This window comes from Acipenser ruthenus, chromosome 6 (genome assembly GCF_902713425.1).
Source record: "Acipenser ruthenus chromosome 6, fAciRut3.2 maternal haplotype, whole genome shotgun sequence".
Lineage (NCBI taxonomy): Eukaryota > Metazoa > Chordata > Actinopteri > Acipenseriformes > Acipenseridae > Acipenser > Acipenser ruthenus.
Window position 1 is genome coordinate 19,983,795 of NC_081194.1, and position 21,634 is coordinate 20,005,428.

The 21,634-nt window shown below is 36.7% G+C and overlaps 1 protein-coding gene across 2 annotated transcripts in view; it reads right to left on the reverse strand.

Moving 5' to 3' along the window:
• Positions 1–820: 820 nt before the first annotated feature.
• phip (pleckstrin homology domain interacting protein) overlaps positions 821–21,634 on the reverse strand; it is a 73,459-nt gene continuing 52,645 nt past the window's right edge. The window contains exons 22-41 of one of the 2 annotated variants that reach the window (XR_004545775.3): positions 20,799–20,878; positions 19,407–19,629; positions 18,840–18,959; positions 18,424–18,531; positions 16,921–17,045; positions 16,442–16,524; positions 14,930–15,041; positions 13,636–13,697; positions 11,606–11,761; positions 11,231–11,351; positions 10,839–10,964; positions 10,378–10,453; positions 9,546–9,596; positions 8,983–9,132; positions 8,027–8,179; positions 6,618–6,781; positions 5,827–6,089; positions 5,342–5,503; positions 2,329–3,193; positions 821–1,497 (exon numbers count right to left, since the gene is read on the reverse strand). Coding sequence is in view for 1 of the 2 variants with exons in the window: in XM_034018436.3 (XP_033874327.3) it covers positions 2,397–3,193; positions 5,342–5,503; positions 5,827–6,089; positions 6,618–6,781; positions 8,027–8,179; positions 8,983–9,132; positions 9,546–9,596; positions 10,378–10,453; positions 10,839–10,964; positions 11,231–11,351; positions 11,606–11,761; positions 13,636–13,697; positions 14,930–15,041; positions 16,442–16,524; positions 16,921–17,045; positions 18,424–18,531; positions 18,840–18,959; positions 19,407–19,629; positions 20,799–20,878 (3,132 nt within the window). In the remaining variant the exon portion in view is untranslated. Of the gene's footprint in view, positions 3,194–5,341; positions 5,504–5,826; positions 6,090–6,617; positions 6,782–8,026; positions 8,180–8,982; positions 9,133–9,545; positions 9,597–10,377; positions 10,454–10,838; positions 10,965–11,230; positions 11,352–11,605; positions 11,762–13,635; positions 13,698–14,929; positions 15,042–16,441; positions 16,525–16,920; positions 17,046–18,423; positions 18,532–18,839; positions 18,960–19,406; positions 19,630–20,798; positions 20,879–21,634 lie in introns of both variants that reach the window. The other variant, XM_034018436.3, reaches the window with a different exon arrangement.

Here is a 21,634-nt window from a genome sequence, read left to right on the forward strand (position 1 = left end):
AGTTCTTGCACCTGGGTTAGCATGGGCCTCTATCACAGGCTTTATGGCTTAACGTTCCATGCCTTCCACTGTGTCACAGATATCAAAAAACAATTGTTGTAACTGGTAAATAAAAATAACTACCAATGTCTCAGAACTAGACAATAATATGTTATTGTATAGGCTCTTATACACACACACCCACCCCAAAATCATTAGTTTCAAGTTACGAAACATTGAAGTTTTTTTTTTATTTCACTTTGCATCGAAGCAAAAGCGTAGTCATTCTGTAATTTAGTTGAAGTTATTTTTCTTTTTTTGCAATTCTTTTTCTTTACTCCCTTTTTGCTTTTTTTAAAAACTAGACATTCAATCTGAATGTTCTGTGGCCACCTATTGTGTGGTAGAGCCCAGCAAAGGACCTTCCTGATTGGTGGGTGAAAGTTCTGAGGTTTCGAATACATTTTATACAAATGTAATATTTACATAAAATGCTCATGCTCTTCCATGGCTAGTGTTACAACACCTTTGTATACAATATGTTTCACCTCAAATCGTGTTTACCCAGCAAAATATGTTGACAATATTTTTGTTGTAATGTTTATATCTTGTACCTTCAATTGAATGATATGTATACAAACTAATACATTCAGCTGGTATGCATGGAACCAAGTACCTTTTTTGGTGATGATACTCAAGAGTTGTGTTCTCTAAATCTGGCTTCTTACTAGTTCTTTTTTTTTCCTATGTACACAACCTTCCACCAAGTGTTGTAAAAACATTCTGTCCCATTAAGGATGTACCAAAAACCAAAAGTGGAGATGTCCATAAATTATTATTATTTTTTTTTTTTTACTTGTATTTACTTGTATTCACCAATGTGAAACATTAATTTTCTGCCAGTGACTAGGGTTGCATCAAAGCAATTTTTTTGTGGTAAAATCCACACATTTTTCATAAACTTCTCCAAATGTAAGTTGTAATTGTCTTGGTGTATGTCAGTTATTGCAGGCAAACCAAAGATGATGCTACACAACATGGTGGAAGTATCTTGAAGGAGGATGTTTGCACTTCACCCAAGTGCCTGTCTGTCTGTGCACATTCAAAGTTCCTTTTGTTTTACATTTACAGTTGAACAGTCTCAACACTGTTACAGCTAAGATCTAGTCCATAGATTTATCTGGTCAGGAGCTGCAGCTTGGCATAAAATGCTCTTCATACCTGGAATCCTGTGGCCTTAGATCTGTAGTTGTTGTGACATATGATGTTCAAGTCAGCTGGCTTTTCCACAAAAAGAATAAAACTTGAGATTGGAGTACTTGAAAACTGTACTATCCATGTCTTCATCACTTTTTTTTAATGTTACAGTCCTTTAATTGGGTCTGCAAAGGTTTTAAAAGCAGGGATATTTTTTCTTGCATCTTGCCTTTTTTCACCATATCTTTGAAAAACAGTTCCTCCTTGTTTATATCATTTATGTATGTTGTTGATCACACACCAAGTCCATTCAGCCGTCAGCTGAAACATAAGAAATGCATCAATCTGGAAATGTGGCAACATGCAAGGTATGTACATATAACCTGTGTGGCACTCCCACGCAATGGTGGTTATCTGTGATTCACCTTTGAAAAAACCAATAGTGTAAACTAAAAATGTATTACGTTTGGGAGCCATATCTACAGCTTCATCTAAGAGTACATAATAAATACGATTCTGTATATGATTGATTACAAGTATTTTAAACTAAAAAGTCTTAAAACTCAATGCACATAAATGACACTGGCCCTGGTGAATGATTAGCTTTGTATGTAATCTGCAAAGTCAGACTTTCAGTAGATCACAATAATTCTCTATTCTATAAATTCTTATTTAACATGAGCATAAAAAATGAACTCCTAAACTTTCTGAAAAGGTAAGGGAACACTTCTGGAATGACTCTTCCACTGGTACGTGGTCCTTGGCTTATAAAATGTATACAGACCCAAGTAAAGGTTATTAAACCCAAGAAGGAGCTGTTTTCAAACAGATAACAGAAGAGCTTTTCATGTGTAATTTACATTGATATTTACTTTAAGTCAGGCCACTGTTAACCAACATTTCCTAACTTTAAAACAACAGGTTTGCTTGTATCTAAAAGCCTGTTGGTAGTTTTAATTATAAAACATACTTTTATACTCTGGGTATTTAGTATTATCACGTTCAAGACCATATTAATTAAAAAGGGGAAAATATTGTATATCAAAGTTTGGGCAAAGGGCCCGATTTTGGTCCTAAAGTAGGTAGGTTAACCAATGAATATACAAAATTAGCAGCAATAATTGCAGTGTCCTCAAGTGCCGTAGCTTTTACCTGGAGATCACAGAGCAAAAGTTACCAAAGTCTTTCTGTTAGTTTATTCTTTAGTTTTAGGTTGTGGTTTACCAGCCAATTAGATTTGCTTTTGCCTTTTCAGTCAATTTCCGAACTCGCCCCTTACTGGAAGTCCCAAAGGTTAAAGACGAATCTTCAAACAGCAGCTGCCTCTGCTCTTCTTCAGAGTCGTCTTCATTGTAAAAAGCTGTCCTTCGACCCTGATTTCTGGTTCTCATGGGGAATTTAGAGCTTTTGTCGGTGCCCTCTTCCTGAACCCCCTCAACCTCCTCTTCGGTCCTCTCATTATCCTCCTCCTCCTCCTCCTCCTCCTCCTCTTCTTCTTCGTCCTCCTCCTCCTCCCCTTCTTCTTCCTCTTCCTCCTCCTCCTCCTCCTCCTCCATTCGCTCTACGGGTCCTTCAATCTTCCCACTGCTTCGTGTTTGCATCTTTGGGCTCACTGCAGTGGGTGCAGGAGGCATTTCTGGTGGTGCTTTCATGCTTCTGGGTTTTCTGCCTCGGCGGGACTTCTGTACTATAGGACCTTGCTCAGAGCTAGTGTCTGCCGCAGCAGAAGAGGTGCCTGCCTCATCACTGGTCGACTGGTCCCTTTCCTCTTCCTCTGTCGTTGTAGCTCTATTTTGTAGCTCATTTGCTCTCATGGCTTCCAATTCTTTTTTGCTTTTACGTCCCCTTTTTTTGCCAGGGCGCTTCACATCAGTTTCTGAAATTACAACAGATGCTGCCTTTGCGGGGGTCATTGCCTTTGGTTTTCGACCTCTTCTGACCACATAATTTGAACTGTGTCCATCGTGTCCATTCAGCTGCAAGTTTTTCTGTGCCCTCGGGCTATCTTGGGAATTTGCTGGAAATAATAGAAAATTAAGTTAGCTTATTAGGCTGCTCACAAGGTTGTGGAATTTCTGAAAAAAACATATATTGTCCAAGGGACAAAATACTAGAAAAATCCACTTGTCTTTAATCTACTTTCTCCCTTCCCGTCACACAAAACACACGCAAAAAAGTGGCATGTAACTGAGCTCCTACTGCAGACAAAAGCAATGTCAATTAGTAATAGGGCAGCAGTGTGGAGTAGTGCTTAAGGCTCTGGACTCTTGACTGGAGGGTCGTGGGTTCAATCCCAGGTGGGGGACACTGCTGCTGTACCCTTGAGCAAGGTACTTTACCTAGATTGCTCCAGTAAAAACCCAACTATATAAATGGGTAATTGTATGTAAAAATAATGTGCAAAAAATAATGTAATTGTATGTAAAAATAATGTGATATCTTGTAACAATTGTAAGTCACCCTGGATAAGGATGTCTGCTAAGTAATGAATAAATAAATAATAATAATAATGATAATAACAATACCGTTACATTATTCAGAGTTTGCATAAACTTGTATGGCTCTCTAGAAATCTACCCGGTTTGTTTTTCTAACAGATCGACCACCTGTTGTCCCTCAACCAAATCTTGCTGTACCGGGCATCAGTCGATATGAATTCCACACTCCTGTGCTCAGAATGAATTGAGAGATTGTTTTAACACTAGAAGTCCAGCGGCAGTCATTTTGGCGGTTTCTGGTTTTAAACTGTAATTTTCTCCGGTCATGTAACACATATGGGGCTGTGCGTTCATGTACCTTTCTGTCCGTATGTATTAAATATTCTCACAAAGCATGAAACGCGGGAGTGCAGAAATAAAGGAGATATATTACATTATACCTAAAAGCCCCGGTAGCAGTGACATTGACGGCCACACAGAAAACAACTGTATTGTGATTATACAGAACGGTATTCTATTTTATTATTTTTTATTTACCAGTCCGCAATGTGCTTAGCTGTAATTAGATTATTCTCTACTCTCTACCTGAGAGAATGACTGACAGTCTATTGTTTTTCAACTGGCCTGCTTGCCAGCTGTGCTGTTTTGGTCAGTCAATTAGCATTGGGACTAGTGAAAATAAATACCAGAGACCGTGGAGTTTTACAATGCAACAAAATATGGAGTTGATGTTTTGGATCAGATGGCATGGAAGTATTCCGTGAAAGCTGGCTCCCGACGGTGGTCTGTTCAGGTGTTTTACAATGTATTGGACCTAGCAGCCATCAACTCCTGGGTACTTTATAAAGAATGCACGGAGCAGAATTTACCAAGGAGAGAATATATTTTACAGTTAGCACAGGAACTTTGTAAGAACAACAGTGGGAGACTGCCAAACGTGTACCCACAGCTGAAGCTGGCAACCTCGCTGAGAGTCGCAATAGACGCCAATGCCAGGTTGGCAAGTGCAATAAAAATAAAAATTCAGGCAACTGTGCCCTGTGCAGAAAGGCGGCGTGGAGAAACGCATTATCGGTATTGATTGTGAACAGCCTTAGACTCAAGGTAAAGGAATACCCTTTTGTTGAAAAAAAGAAAAATAAATTACTTTTTTTATAACTTCTTGTGCTGTGCTCTTCTGTAAAACGTTTTCTTCTAAGTTTATTTATCTATATTGTTCATTTGCTTTTGTGCATCTGATAATAAACCGATTGCTATCGTTTCTCTTGTGCCGACAGGGCGCCTGCGGGTCTGCTGTAGAAACCACTCAGATCTGTGTTGTCCTCCGGCACTACGGGTCTGCTGGCTTCGCTGTACACCTGCAGCACAAGAAAAGATGGCTTGGCAGGACACGTTTCAGAGGACACGTGTGTCTGCTGCCGTTTCTCGAGTCGGCGCGAGATTTGCAGCAGTGAACCAGGAAAAAAATAATAATTGGGCATTCCAAATTGGGGAGAAAACCGGGGTAAAAACCACTGGCAACAACTAAAAATTAAAAAAAAAAAAAAAATGAACAGGATGGCAGCAACAATCATCACAGGATATAATGTAACTTAATGAATGCAGCACTTTTACAGGCACCTTTATATATTTCTCTAAATATGGTAGTGCAAAGTTGTCAATTGACTTTATAAGCACTCTATAAAACCTTTAGCCCTACTGCATTGGCCTGTTTTCTTAGTTCTTACCCTCCTGCTGGCTTAACGATGCCTTCAGTTTCCGTTTCACCTTCCTTTGCTCGCCAGCACTTTCTGCAGTGGAGGAACTCCTTGTGTTCTCAGTATCACTTGAGAGGCAAGCAGAAGATACAGTGTTCTGGGCCTTGAGAGGTTTGTTAGGACTATCTGTCACTGAAAAAAGGAAACAGTTATATTGGGTGCATTTTCCTTTCAGTGTAGGCTCTTAAATGTTAATTAATGCTAATATTATTCTCTTAAAATACTTCTAAAAGCAGTCAAATTTTTATATATATAGATAGATATATAGGTATAGATATATATTTATATTGACACCTTCGCTTAATCTCCACTCCTAGTCTTGCTGTAAATCATTTGTTGCCGAATTTGTGCCAGCACTGTGTGTGTATATATACAGTGGATGCTTTTTCATCCAATTCAAATTCACAGCTCTGACAGAAAGAGGTTCTTTAGGGATGGACAGAAATTACAACTACCTGGCTTTCCATGTGCAGTGAGGGAGGTATTGTTTTTTGAAGTAGATGATTTTGCCCCAGATGATGTAGCTGGAGCGACAGAAAGGTTTCCAAACCGCCTGGTGCTTCTTGTCCGAATGACAGCTGCAGATTCCACAGCCTTCCCGTTCAACTGAGCGGCAGCCTGGCGGAGTGATGGGGATCGAGAGGCTCCCAGGGAAGGAGAGGAGGCAGAGAGCTCTGGCTTCATCTGGGACTTCACTGCCTGTCGCTTCCTTTCAGGGCTATGGGTGGGAAGCAAGATTTTTTTTTTTTTTTACTTGACAAAACTCATAATGGGATTGAATGTTTGGTACACAGCTGTATTCTAGGAATTTCTCAAATAACTTCTCAAACAGAAACCTAAAAAGTCACTGACTCATTCAGTATGTATATATGTAATATAGCTAATTTAAAACATGAAGCTGTGCAATACACATCACAACACTAGAGACTACCTGAAAAATGTGGAAGATATAAATGTAATCTGAACACACAGTAAAAGCTGATCATTTACTGTAGTTTTGAACTTTTATGGTCCGATTAAATATTAGGCTTTTCTTTTAGCTTAATGCTAAAATACTAAGTGCACTTTTACATTTATTATGCTGAAGTACAGTACATCATTGTCTTACTGTATTGCACACTAGCTTTTTAGTATCAAGTCAGCAGATTGTTCATACAATCAATTGTCAATGATCTGCTCAAATCTGCTTTTACATTCTAAAGGGTGTTTGTATCTGTATCCCTTTCCAACTGCTTTGGAAACAAACCTGGAAGCAGCACTGCTAGAAGGGGAGGCACTTCTCCGCCTTTTCTTCCTCTGTCTGGTTAGCTTATTTGCTGCATGGAATCGATGGGCAGACTTATAGCACGACAGAATAACACTGACATGCTCTTCAAACAGAGCTGATAGCCGCAGGCTCATGCTGTAAATCTGGAAAAAAGGAAAATAATTAAAATGCAAATGCCTCTTTTTTAAACCCTTTCAGGACCAAGCATTTTTCAGGTGGGATGCTCCCCCAGGACCAAGCGCTTTTTGGCTGTAGTTGACTCTCTCTATAAAAATTCACTAAAAATCTATTTTTACAGTAGCATCTTGTAAATGGTGTCTTTTTTCAGAACACTCTGGGGAACATTCTAAAGTACTTCAGAAACCATATAAACTTTTCGCTTTTTTTTTCCAACACAATATATTATATATATATATATATATATATATATATATATATATATATATATATATATATATATATATATATATACACATACATACATACATACATATATATTTTTGTTGATGTTTTGGCAGATTACAAGACATTGTTTCACCTGAGTGATTGCAATTACATAATACATGCTTATTCAATAATGGACACTACTCGATTTATTTTCACAAAATAGTTACTCATTTCATTATTATCAGTAATAAAAATAAAAAAAAACACACACACCTGTTACATTTAGTTCATGAAATAGTATCTACTTATATCCACTTGTTTCTTGATATTTATAAATGTTGTAAAAACATTTATATTAAAACACACAAGACAGAATACACGTTCTAATATAATTCTAAGTCAAATACATTCTAGTTACAGTGTTTCCCCTTTTTTATTCGCTCTAAACAAGTTTCTGTGACGTTTCGTTTCTGCTTTTGTCTCTGCAGGCTGCTGTAAACTGTCTCCGCCCTTTAGACACTAAATGCCTCAGTGACGTCAAACGAAAAAAAAAAAAAAGCTATCAGGAAGTGAACATCAGTCCCTCCCCTATCCCCTGATGTGTTTCAGGCCTGTACTGCTAAGTACGGTGGCCCTGTTTTTATCATGTTTACACGATTGCGGTCCTAGAAGCCCACTTCAGTATGATCATGTTAACACGATCCCGGTCCTTAAAGGGTTAAACAAGAAAATAACTGGGTTGGGTATCCACAGTGTTACCTTTAGGGTTTCATGGTTTTCCAGTTTATTCAAATATATGCCTTCCAGACATTTAGTCAATTAAATCTGGGATGTATGGCCAAGGAGAATGTATGGAATAAATTAAGAAGTAATATAAGGGGTATTATAACTAAACAAAATGAAGTAACACCTTCAAGTATTATATCTCTCTGGAGGAACTTGGAGTAAAATGGAGCAGTCTAGCACAGAATGTGCAATATCATTAAAAGGTATCATTTTACCCTTGACTTCTTGCTTGGTGTGTAAGCCTTGGAATTGCTAAATATAAGCCTCACATCCTTGCACAGCTCTGTCGGTGACTCATAGTTTCCAGCCTGAAGAGTCTTTCGCACCGTACTGAAATCCATTGGGGTGTCAACGATGTCCCTGTAATCCTACAAAAAAAAAAAAATAAATAAATAAATAAATAAATAAATAAATAATATCTATATTATAGACAGACAGACAGACATAGTGATGTTTCGGACAAAAGCCCTTCTTCCGCTGTGTAGAAAGAAAAGTAAACTTGTTTTTGTTTTTCTTAAACTAATCTTTTATGATTTATATGTACATTAGTACAAATGTTCTTTGTTTTAAAAAATATCCAAATATTGACGATTTAGTTCAATATAATACTGAGAACAAGGCTCCTTCTTTACAGTAAAGCATTCAGCATCTATATTTTTATTTGCCAGCCGTATATAACTGAGTTTGGCTTGATTACAGGCAATTTTCTATTCTTTTTCTTTCTTAATTCAACATCATTCAATGAAATTAAAATGCATTTAGTGTTGTAGTCCGTTTACTGTCTGGACATGTACTATTGTACTAATTTTGGAGTTTACAAGAATAAAATTCAGTGAAATATATTTATTTTCTTTGAACTTCTACTCTATACTGGTATTGTTGACTTTAGTACTGCTCCTTTCTTTAAAATGATCTAAAAGAAAAAAAATATCAGTTCTAGAACCAGATGATCATTTTCATGATATCAGGATATCATCATTTTCTGTTAAGCTTGTACCGTGATGTAAAAAAATCCTGTATCGCTGGAACCCTAGTGTGCTCAAGTTATACAGAAGGTATCCGTACCAATCATTTGTGGAAATGATGATCTCTTAAGACAAAAAGTATATTTAAGCACAGAGAAGTTAGTGAAGGAATGAATGAATTTAGAGTAATAAAATAATGACCATACCGGATACTCTTGAAGGTCAACAGGCTGCCGGAAAGGCTCTGAGTCTTCACATTGAAATATCAGATCCAGCAGCTCTTTGCACTGAGTTTTCCACACCTGGTCATCGTAAGACTGGGCATTATTACGTAGCTTCCTAATGGGTTTGTGCTCCTGGAAAAAAAAACAAAAACAGCTTACAGACAATTCATAGCACAGCTCAACTACCCAGATCTGACTCAGTTCTGCTGATAAAAAGTCTCATTTACAAAAACTAAAATGCTGTATAGTGTATTACTGTATTAAATTTTTCCCTACAGTTAAGTCATTGAGATGAGCTGTCAAAATAAGGGCAGTTATGCCAGAATTTTACAGCATATCTCAACATGAAAAAGCTTTGGTTTATGATATTATTAACTGAAATGTTTTAGTAGTTTCTCTTTACTATATCATTTCATAAAATAATTTATTAAAAAATTAAAAAAAAACAACAACATATAAAATAAAATAGACACAAGTGTCAAATTGCAAAGCAAAGGCAGTTACTTTTAAAATAGTCAGATAAGATATGGACAGTGCAGGGTTACCTTCTTTTTCCTAGTTGAAGTACTTGGAGCGTCTGTATCCTCATCTTCATCCTTTAGTTAAGAAAATGTGAATGTTTTAGTTGATAAAACCACCTTTACGGTTGAGAAGAGAAGGCTATACATGCTCCAGGCCTGTAACGTTCCCTGTCCCAATTCTGTACTAGTGGCTGAGCACACTTCCTGTTGTAGTGTGAGAAGATGTCATTTATAAGGTAAGTGCATACTACACTGGAACTGCAGTGTTCCGAATAAAGCAGTGACCAAGAGGGCAATTTTCCTTCACACACGATTTCAAACAAGGTTAGGTTTCTATTCCACAAAAAAAAACTGAGGAAGTAAGTTAGCACTTCCAGTGCTGCCTTGTTCAAGAGCCTTGACAACTCAGCTGATTCATCACACTTTTGAAGAAAGCTATGGAACTGAAGCGCAACAAACAAGTATCTCTTCAGAATTTCAGCTTGATTCTTTTAGCATGTCACCTTTCTTAGTTCCTTACATTTGCATTTATCTTAATGTAACCCTAACTCCTGACACATCTTTTTTTCAGAACTGTTAATAAGCTACACTATTTAGACAGTACAGCTAATTCTATTTATTTATTTGTTTATTTGAATTTTCATTGCCGTGAAAAGAGTACATAGAAACAACCTTTCAACATACAATGGGTTCAAATATAAAACTGTGGTAGATCAATAATACATTTCAACAGATTTAAAATAAACATTTCCGATAGCGTTTCTTAAAATAAATAAATAAATGTAAACCATTTGATTCACAGTTCTTTAGAAAATATTAAAATGACCACATCTTCATTAGAAAATATTAAAATTACCTCCTCTTCAGAGTCTGAGAATGTTTTCTTCTTCATGCTACTGTAGAGTGGAATTATATCTGTGCAGCTATGGTCTCTATGGCAAAACAGAATACCAGTGGTAAGTGCAGAGGAAATTAAGTATCTTTTTCAGACAAAAAGAAGAATCTTAACTTGTAAGACATTTTACTTTAATCTTAGGTCACAAACAAGACTCAAGATGGCTACAGTAGATCATGGTTTAACATAGCATCTAGTTGGTGTTTTAGCTCTGTATCTTTAAGCTTTATTGAACATCTAAAACAAAGGGGTGAAAAATGAGCTCCGATTACATCTACTCAAACGTATAGCATAGGAGGAAAGGGAACTAGACATCAATTTGAAATCCCACCATAAATCATGTTGTATAACTGATCTACATGCGTTCTAGCACAGCTTTAGACTGCGGTGGTAGTATTGTATAAATTACTTTGAAAACGTACTTAATGAACTGCAGCATTAGGTCAGAAACAAATTTGGCAGTTTTTACGATAGGAGTTCCAGGTTCGTTAAAGGTTTGCGCGTTGTGTTCTATGTATCGAACTTCCCACATCAGTGAAGATAAACGCCTGTGTCCCAAGTAAAAAGAGAGAGAACAAAATTAAATCATTCCATAGATAAGCTAAACAAGTCTCAAAACCTGCATATTTCACAAAAACATAGAACAGTGAGCTTTCGTCAAAACATCTCTACATATATTCTCAACTATACTTTTTAGTTAAACTGAATACCTTATAACTGGGTGTTTAAAGTTGTTCATGACACTACAGTAACATCTGGAAAGTATATGAAAGATAACACAATACCTGGTCATGAAAGAATGAATTGAGCTTACCTGTAAAACCTGTTCTCTAGCCTCTCTTGTATTGTGCCTAGGTCAGTGAGATATGCCACTACAGTGCAATATGTAGGATATGCTTGAAGATCCACAGGTGCTACAAATGGTGCAGCAATGTCTGGAATAAAAACAAATAAAATAGTACATGAATCAGATGTGTCAGAATGAAAAATGGTAGATATAAATCCAGTTTGATTCATATTTCAAAACTGTACAATGGCCAGGATTCCACTTCCTATAAAAGTTTCAGTATAAAGTGTTTAAAACATTATCAAGCACTATTTAAAAAACAAAAAACAAAAAACAAAAAAACAGCTACATTTCAATGAAAAGCCAAATAGACAGCGACTATGTGAGCCTGCGTTAGTATACCTAGCTTCATTAGCTGATTGATTCCAGCAATGATTCTCTGGCACTCCTCGTCCCTGGTTCGGGGGCCCCATTCTCCCTCTAAAGGTATGTAAAGCAGCTGCCGATGCTCGTCCTCTGTAAGAGGGACACTTAGCCCCAGCTCATCTGGAAAAACCGCTGGAAAAACAGAGCATAGAGTTACAGTGGAGGCAAAAAACACACTGGAAATAAACAAGTGCACAAACAGAAACACCAGTATGCTCAGTGCTGGATCGTACAGGACACTACTGGTAACTACAATCAAATACAGCTAAGCAAAAAACAGAGCTAAACATAGACTTTGAAATGTAATATGTCAGCATAAATTAGAAATGAGCTGCTACAAAGAAAAAACTATTTGTAGTTACATATTAATCAATTTAACCTGCTCCACAGAAATCTCTTTTTTGTTTTAAAAAATGATTACATGTTACAATACAGTAATTTACCGCAGTATGTGAGATCTGGCCATCCTCACTCTACTGTGCTGTGCTGTAAATACCTACAGAGCTCAATGAATGTTCATGGCGCATCCTTTACGTATTTAGCTGCTGTTCTAGTGACTTCTTAACCAATGGGGGAAAAAGCAAGAGGGACTTGATATATGTCAATCACAACTGACTGACATACAGTACATTGTTTTGCAACCTATCGTACTGTTACAGCTGATGTTCCTCAGAGTTTCAGAGGAATTGAAAGTTTATTAAAAGTATGACTACGTCATCTATTACTGTGCGTTTTGTTATAAACACCCAAACTGGTATGTCTTATGTGGAGATGCGACCCCACAAATAAGCAATGCCATTTGCACAAGCTTTCAGCTATGGGTACAGAAGGCCAGCTCTTTAATAAATAACAGAACAGCATTTAACTGGTGGTGTGTGTGAAAACATCAGCATTCTACACAAACATTTACAAAAAATAAAGAAACATTGTACACTTCTAAAACTATATTCTGAAAATATATTAAACTATCTATGCCATGTTTTGAAGTTTGATTTGTTAATTCCAAAATAAAATGGTTTGTCTGGTTTTCTAATTGAATGTTTGATGAATACAAGAGATATAACCACAAAATGAAGGTAAATTGTACAATGATACATGATATAGTTTCTGTGACACCCATCAGCAGCCACCTCTATAAATCATTACAAGACACTGTTTCAGAGCATGACTGTAATAAACTGCAATTACTGTGCCTATGCAGTACCTGTGCTGTACCTATGCAGAGTGCTGCTGTTCAGTCTCTCAGCTATAATGTCTTAGAGACATCCATTCTCTCTCCTCTGTGAGCCTTGTTAAGAAGCATGCAAGCTACAGGAGTATATTGTCAGATGGCTTCTCTGTTTAATACAGTGTAAATGATGAACACGGCTTCTATGCACGACACATGTGAGATATGTGACAGCTCAGAAGTGAAAAGTGCTGTTATTTCCCCTCATTTACATGACTGCTGTGGTGGGTTTTTTTGTTGTTATTTATACTCAAGCAGGTTTGTGTGGGCATATTGCCAATACTGTTTCCCATTTAGTAAGAAATACAGAATGCACTGAAAACCCTGTTTAGTAATAATAAACCAGATGGATAATACTGAATGCATTTAGTGAGAGACATCTCTGAATTCAGTTTAAACGTTTAGTGAATGGAAAAATGTTTTTGAAGGTTTAATATAACCCTGCAAATATGAAGTCACAAACTCAAATGGTTTGTGAGATACAAGGCTTTGGCACAGAGGCAAAGAAAGTTTGCAAAGAAAGAAACTAGGCCTGAAGAATTACAGAATACACCTATATACAAATTATGAAAGCAATATCTTGAAGCGTTCAATCTTTTTAAAACCAAAAAGCCACAAAATGGAGGTCACCGGTCGAAGTGAAGGACACTGTTCGATTTTGCCTGCACAGTGCCTACACACTAGAAATGTGAAGTTGCCACTTAAATATATATATAAAAAATATCAGACATTACATCAAAACTGCCATTTTTCGACTGGAGCCTAATGAGCTACATACCATCATTGGGAATGATTTCCATATCCCACGGACTCATCTTCTCTGTATCACCATTATCCCAGCTAAAAGGTTGAAAAGGATTTGAAATGGTTTAAGGTTCCCCTTTAAAACTGAAACAATTGCATATAAAAGTTATAACAAAAACAGAAAGAAGTAGATAAAAAAATTAAACATACAGACATCTGTAGTTCTGTCAGATCAAACAGCACATATGTGAAAGAATATGATATACTTGTATATCCAAAACTGAACAACTTTAAAAAAAGAAAAGAAAATCGCTAACATTTAGTTTCTTGCCTTTCCCATTTAGAAGTTTTTTGTACAGTCAGTAGTAAGTATTAACACAATGTCCATGTAGACTGTCTCAGTTAGAAGAAATTGATCTTCTTCCAACATATGTAATATGGAAGTCATACATTAGCAAGGAAGAGCTTTCTTAATTATTTAATTTTGTATTTTCAAGATTACAAAAGGTCTAATTTAACTCGACTAAATTATTGTAAATAAACCTGGGCAGGGGTGCAGCAGTTCAAATCCATTCCCTCTGTGTCTCTCATCTCTCGCAGCAGATTCCCCACCCACAATTACACCTACATATCCCCTCAAAAGGTTCAGATAGATGGAAAGTCACCAACATACAGTCATACAGAAAGAAACCTCAATCTATCCCCCTAGCTTTACAGATTAGTGTAAACTTTTGTGGCATATGTAGATCTGTAGAAGCTATTCCATTATTTCCCTAGAATACAAATCTCACAAAAAATGTCAATATAATGCTAGTCAAGGCACCTAACTATACTTCACTGAACTTATGCAACATTCAATAACCAAACATGTAAAATATGAAATATTACAAAGTATACACCACACAAATACACAGCAACAGACATTTCTCAGTACTGCATGTAGGGAATGATATCTAGTACCAATTACATTTAGATCATTATAATAAGACAGGGCATACTAGATCAGAGAAACTTCATTAAATAAGACTGTAACTAACTAACTAACTAACTAACTACTTGTAAAAACAGGTTGAACAGTTCTTTTTTATTTACAGTAGTCGTTGAAGACAAGGACGGTCAGAAAACTTCAAAATGTTGATTTGTGCTCTGGTGTCAGGCTGTTGAGTTTGTCATTAGAGAATGGACATCTGGCGCATCCAGAATTCCACTGTGTCGCTTTTTAGTATTGCTCCACAAAGCAGCAACCCCAGTTAGCAGCATTCGTGACTAGCTGATTTTAGCAGGTGGTGCCGCTGCCGCACCCCTAGTTCCCGCGCCTCTGCACTCACCAGACATTGTAGCACTGGAATGAGCTATCAGGATACTGAGTTTGAAATGGCTCCTGGCTTTCAATTGTTCCAAACCACCAGGCGTCATCAATCACAGAACGGAAGCGATCACCTACATATTGATAAAAAACACTTGTGTTAGAGTCATAAACAAAACCAAGTTTACATAATCAAAAGTTCCTTTGTTATTGCAGCTATGTTGTGTGATAAAAGAACCACTGGGAATCCAAGGAGAGGTAGGGTTTCCTGCGACATGATTTGTAGGAGCATGGTAATGGTGGATATTTGCAGAATTCCAAATCATTTAATAAAGGGGGCAGGATGACACAAACCACTGTTGGCTTCTCAAGTTGGCTTACATTGTTATACAACCCAAAGTCAAATATTTAAATCCATGCCCAAAGCTGTCATACAGCGCAATTACTGCATATTGAGGTTTACAACAATATCTGATGAATGTACCTTGGTCTTAAGCTTGATCTGATTGCCTTTTTAATACTTAAAGCCACAGAAGTTATATGCAAAGTTAACTTACTTTGTTGTTCCCCTGTCTGACTCACCACTTCATTTAACTTCACTGACTAACTACATCTCCCTGGAAACTGTGGCACAGACTAAATGTGATTTACACATACATGAACATTGAAGTTTTACATTATTTTAGCTCTGTAATTAACTAATCACACGGTACAGACGTCATAATCACAAACTACAAAGATCTTCTTCTCCCAAACCGCTAGTCCAATTGAACCAAAAATTGGCACACATTGGCACACATGATCCTAGTATGATTGTCTAAGATTTGGTCAAGGAAAGATACTAGAATAAAAAAAAACATGGCGGCCACATTGGATGACATCTTCAACTTACAAAAATGGTTAATAATTCCTTGTTGAGTGCAGATAGGGTCATGGTTACTATGGAACACATACAGTAACCCGTGTCTGCTCTATCAAAAAATTTCACTGCCCATGACCTTTGACCTCTCCTAAAGGTCAAATCTAAAACTCCTGAGAGAGTGCAGATAGGGTCATGGTTACTATGGAACACATAGTAACCCATGTATGCATTCTGCACTATTTGCTAAAATGTTTGATACTGGTGCTGGCATTCTGCACTATTTTCTAAAGTGTTTGGTACTTGTACTGGAAGCTGTAAAGTTGCTGGCAACTCTAATTTGAAAATGTTATTCAATTTATTAATGGTCTTAAAATTACTAATAGTTCTAGGTTGTGATGTGAATGCCAAATTACATATATTACTTGATTATAAAAAACATAAAGAGGAGAATTAAAGTTTCACTATGTCACCAACATACATGTCACCACAAGAGGTTCAGAGACAGAGAAAGTCCCCTACATAAAAACACAGAAAGAGACTTCAATTTATCCCCTAGTTTTACAGATATGTGTAAACTTTTGAGGGATATGTAGATCTGTACGTGCTCTTCTATTATATCTCTAGAACAGAAATCCCACAAAAAAGCAAATATAATACAGTTGAGGCACCTACCTATACGCCACGGTATTGTCCTTGTGTCTTCAAACTGTTGCCTAAGAATTAGGAAATCAATAACATCTGGCATATCATGGTACCTATTGATATTAAAAAAAAAATAAAAAAAATAAAAAAATAAAACAATAAAAAAATGCATTTAAATAGATTAAAACATTGCACACATCATAATATACTCACTAATCTCCTTCCTTGTCATTTCCTTGTTTAAAAATGTACTAGCTATAGTATGATTATTCCTTTTTTTTACCCAAATCTACCTATTTGTACAAAGCCTTAAGGATTCAATTTAGTAGTAGCTTGAGTTATATCATGAACTGGAGAGTGCTATGCCAACAAATCATTTCTGGATGGTATCACAGCCTAGATTTGCACTCATCTTCGACAATATTACTTTAGGGAATGTAAAGTAGTCCCAGATTAGTGCTAGTGTATGAAACCACCCCTCAATGTCTTATTCTATAAATTACACTTACTTCATGGAGAAGGATCCTCCTGTCAGTTTACCAGTATCAGGGTCAAGGAAAGCCAGTTTGAGACAGCATAGGGTGGGCAGTCCCACTTCATATTTGATCCCAACAATCTTCATCAGCTCTTGCTCCTGTTAAGAACAACAAACCAATTCTCTGTATAAAATGTGTTGTGGGCTCCCGAGTGGCGCATCCAGTAAAGGCGCTTCGCGTGGAGTGCAGGATGTGCCCTATAGCCTGGAGATCGCCGATTCAGGTCCAGGCTATTTCACTGCCGATCGTGGACGGGAGTTCCCTGGGTGCAGCGCTGTGTTGTAAGTGTTGTAAGCAAGTGGCCCTGAATTGACAGGTGAAGATAATGTAAGACGTACCTTGGTTTTCCTAAGTTGGCAGAACAAGCAACTTTAAGGTAACTTGTCTGCCTTCCATACTATTTCTATGTACAAAAAATGTATCAAAATAATTCAAGATACCTTTATCTAAAATGTTATGATAATACTGACCTAGAGGTAGATTACATTTGAAACTAACACAGATGTGTGTTCTGAGAAGCTGCAAATATATGACAGCTTTCCAGTTGGCAGTTTCTATTCCACAGCAACAAATCAAACAATTCCTGAAATTTAAAGTGCCGCAAAATGGGAGGAGAGATAATGCAGGGAAGTTTTATCTTTAGGGATAGAACTAAAAGTTACAATTTCCACGAATTAGACCAACTTATGTTTTTGTTGTTATGGATAGGCTACAGGTTAGATTACTTTAACATTTTAGAATAACAATAGGTCATCTCAAGGTAACACAGGTCCTTTTTTAAAGACATCTTATGCAGCATTTAAAAAAAACAATATAAAAAAATTAGCACTATTTCAAGATCTCTCTAAATGACTTCCTGTGAATGTTTTGAATGGACTTCCTAACCATTTAGATATCTCTAAATGATTGAGATCTCTCTAAATCAAATCAAATATAATGGCTGTGAATTTAATGTAAATGTTTCAATGCAGACAAAAATGTAACATTGCTTTCTAAATTAGTTGTATTTTGTTTATTTAGCTATGCAGTATTACAATTTAATAATAAACTAAAATATATGATTTTGGGCTGGTTTTACAGATCCCGATTTGCACTGATCTTGGATGACCTAATGTTATTTTAGGTAAGGTTGTGAAACCAGTCGTTTATAACCGGGATCTGTGAAACCAGTTGTTTATGTTACGACTAAAATATTTCCTAAAATAACTATAAATTAAATTAGAAAATATATTTAAGCAATTGGGATAAATACACCAATTCAATTTAACTACTGCACTGGAGGTCACGACTGTGCCCTAAGATGCCAAGAAAATGATTTATTACTCACAAAATCAACAATTTACCTACAAAATATATTTTATAACTGCCTTAATCTGTAATTCCCATGTTTGTTAATATAGGACATGTTCTACACTTTAGGGCATGCTAAACTCTGCAATGTTATGTATATAAAATTAGTCTGTAAAGGTGTTTTACCCTTAACTCCATCTTGTGCCAGGGCTGCTTTTTAGGGTTTATACTAAAAATGTTGTTCTTCTTGGCCATTTCCACATAAGCTTCATGACCCTGACGGAAATAGTACACCTAGAAAGCAAAATTTCAAAAGGTTACTATCTGAAGAAATAAAATGCACATCGCTTGGACAACTACAGTGCTCTCTTGGAATTTCACAATTTTTTTTGTGTGACAGTATCTCTAATTGATGTGTATAGCTTTAAGGAATATACAGGCCTGATCTCCTGTGATGCTAATTACTTGGGGAAATTTTTTTTTTAGCAAGACATTTTCAGAATAATGCCCACTTAAACAGATGAGTCTATTTTAAATGGCTTAAAACAGCAGCCTTAATATTACTGCCATTAAACTTCTGCACCATATCCAATGAGGCATACCTCATCTCCCATCTGTGGTATGAAAGGGCATCTCCGTGGGACAGTGTCTGTGATCCATGGTGAAGGCAGCCATTCCTCCAGAGTCAGACCTTGCTCTTGGAACTCTTCCGCTGGAAGTCTCTGAAAAAGTTTACAAAAGAAAATGTGAAACACTTGTGATACACGACACCAGATATAGATTTAAATGAGGATTCCCATTATAAAATGTAAATGTCTGAAATGTGTTATTGGTTTTTATACTACATTTATTCATATCACAAAAAAATGTTTTCTGATGAAATTAACAAAATGCCTCAATGCTAGCTCAGTGCAGACACAATTTCAAATGTAAAGCATTATTGGCAGCTTGGTTTAAGTATCCAAAATGACTTAACTAATGTTAGTATCATTTTTACAGCAATAATTAATCTAAAAAGGGGTGGAAACATGAACCACCTACAACTAAACATTTTGTTTAGTATATCGGTAAAGATTTTTAAACTTACCATGCCAGCCGTTAAACTATCAATTTTATGCGCATTTAATATCTGTGTTTTCCATTTGTTTTTAAAATGTATTTTTAGATACCTTCATTCTTCTTTCCTTTGGCTTCTTTTTCTTTGGTAACGCACCATCTTTATCTAGTTTTTCTTTCTTCCTCTCCTTTTTGTTCTCTTTTTCCTTTTTCTTCTCCCCATCCTCCTCTGAACTGCTTGCATTTTTCTTTTTTTTGTGTCGAACAGTTTTCTTTGGTGGTTGCAGGTTGATGCCAGCATCTGCTGTCCAGTCAGAATAATCACTTGTGTAGTCACTGAAACACAAAACTAAGAATAAGAGCCTTGAAAACCCTTTCGGGTGGCTTGGACTCTGCATGTTAAGTTGTACCTTGAACATGAACAGTAATCTATTAGATATACACCAATTGTGTTTTCAAAATGGATAGAGCTACAGGCAGTAGAAATGAGAGCATTTGGTGTGTTGTGAGACAATGCCATCACAGTTTTTCAACAAATCATACATTGAATAGGACAGGCCTTTGTCTTAAGGTTGGTTGTCACAGACATAGGTACATTAGATGGTTAACCCTTTGCAGTCCTATGTCAGACCTGGTCCGACATTGCAATTATTCCTATCCTGTCCAATGTCGGACCCTGTCCAACATCATCAAAAAGACGCAAAAAACGGGTTTCTAGTCGTTTTTTCTCCAGAAAAAGCAGAGAAAACCATTCAATGGCCGTGTGGGACCGACAGGAGCCGAGACAATCCGAAAAATAAATAAATAAATGGCGTATCTCATGAATAGTCATACTTGCCCCATAGAGGCCATAAGGAAACAAGCTGCCTGTGACTGCATCAGCGCTCAGAGAATATCACGGACATTTGCAGAGCCTTTTTTAGATGTTATAGTAATAAAATAATGACTTGGATCGCATTATTGAGGCGTTTGGTGATAAAACGAGTGATCAGGAGATGATTGATCGGTATGTACGACTATTATTATTATTATTATTATTATTTATTTATTTATTAGCATATGTGAAAGCTATAGTGAACGAAAGGGTGGGGCGGGGCTGGAGATGCCTAGTGAGTGCTTTGTTGATATGCAGGGCCTTTTAAACCCGTTTGACTGTGGAAAAAAAATACTTTTAAACAGCGCGTCTAAAATTAACTGCGCGTGTGAAAATAAATTGGACCTGACACACACTTAATAAATGGACTGCAAAGGGTTAATTAGATGAGAATCGACCAAGAGAAGTCTCACATTCTTCTCTAGGGATCAGCAACAGCATACCATTAGTCTTTAAATCCCTCAAATGTTTGACTTCAGTGTTCAATGTTGAAGGTGTTATACAAGAAGTCTTACAATAATCCCTTTAATGTTGCAGTTCCTTTAACAGTCTTGGCCAGTGCAGCAATATATATGACTTGGAGTCCCATGTTCCATGAGCTATGAGCAATGCATATCAGAACTCCACCTACCTGGAGCTGCTGCTGTCACTTGGCCAGGCCCTTCCCTCCTCGTCTGATGTTTCACCACTTGCAGGACGAACTTCACCCTCCTGTCATTTAAAATATAATCCGGTACAAATTCAATCATGAGGGCATTGTTATTTACTGCTTTTGCACCTGTCACTTATGAAGTCTTAAAACTTTAGCAAACCACCAGTTATTTTTTGATTCAACCTTTCAATCTACAAACAGATGCTACTTGTAAATGCTCTTTTAGACACAAATGTATTGATTGTTGTGATATTATTATCAATCAAATGGGGAGGTACTACGCAGGAGACTACAAAATGACTTTTGTATTTAAGAAAAAAATGTGAACAAGTAAAATGTGATATCCCTTCTACCATACAGTGGAACGTCGCATATCCGACCGTCACATAACCGTCCTGATCAATTAACCGCCTCGCTAAATAAATAAATAAGCAAATAAATAAATAAATAAATAAATAAATAAATATTAAAAATTAGGCTACAAGAGTAATGGTATTGGCAGGAAGTGCAGCGTCCGCGATGGAAACAGAAAGAAAGTGTTATAGCAATCAGCCTTTTGGTGTGTTCCCCTTTAAGAGACGGGCTGTGTGCGTGTCAGTCAGCTGTGTGAAGCAGTGACGTTTCAATACATCAGTTGAGAAAGTTTTGTGTTTTACTCTTTTTTTGTGCAATGTATTTATATGATGGAGCGCACGGTTGCAGATATTGGCAGCGTGGTGTTGTAGCTTTTGAATACATCTCAATTAAACAAAGCAAGCTTCATAAACGCATTGCTTACCGGCCGTTTGGTTTAAATATTGCTTCAGCTATTTTAA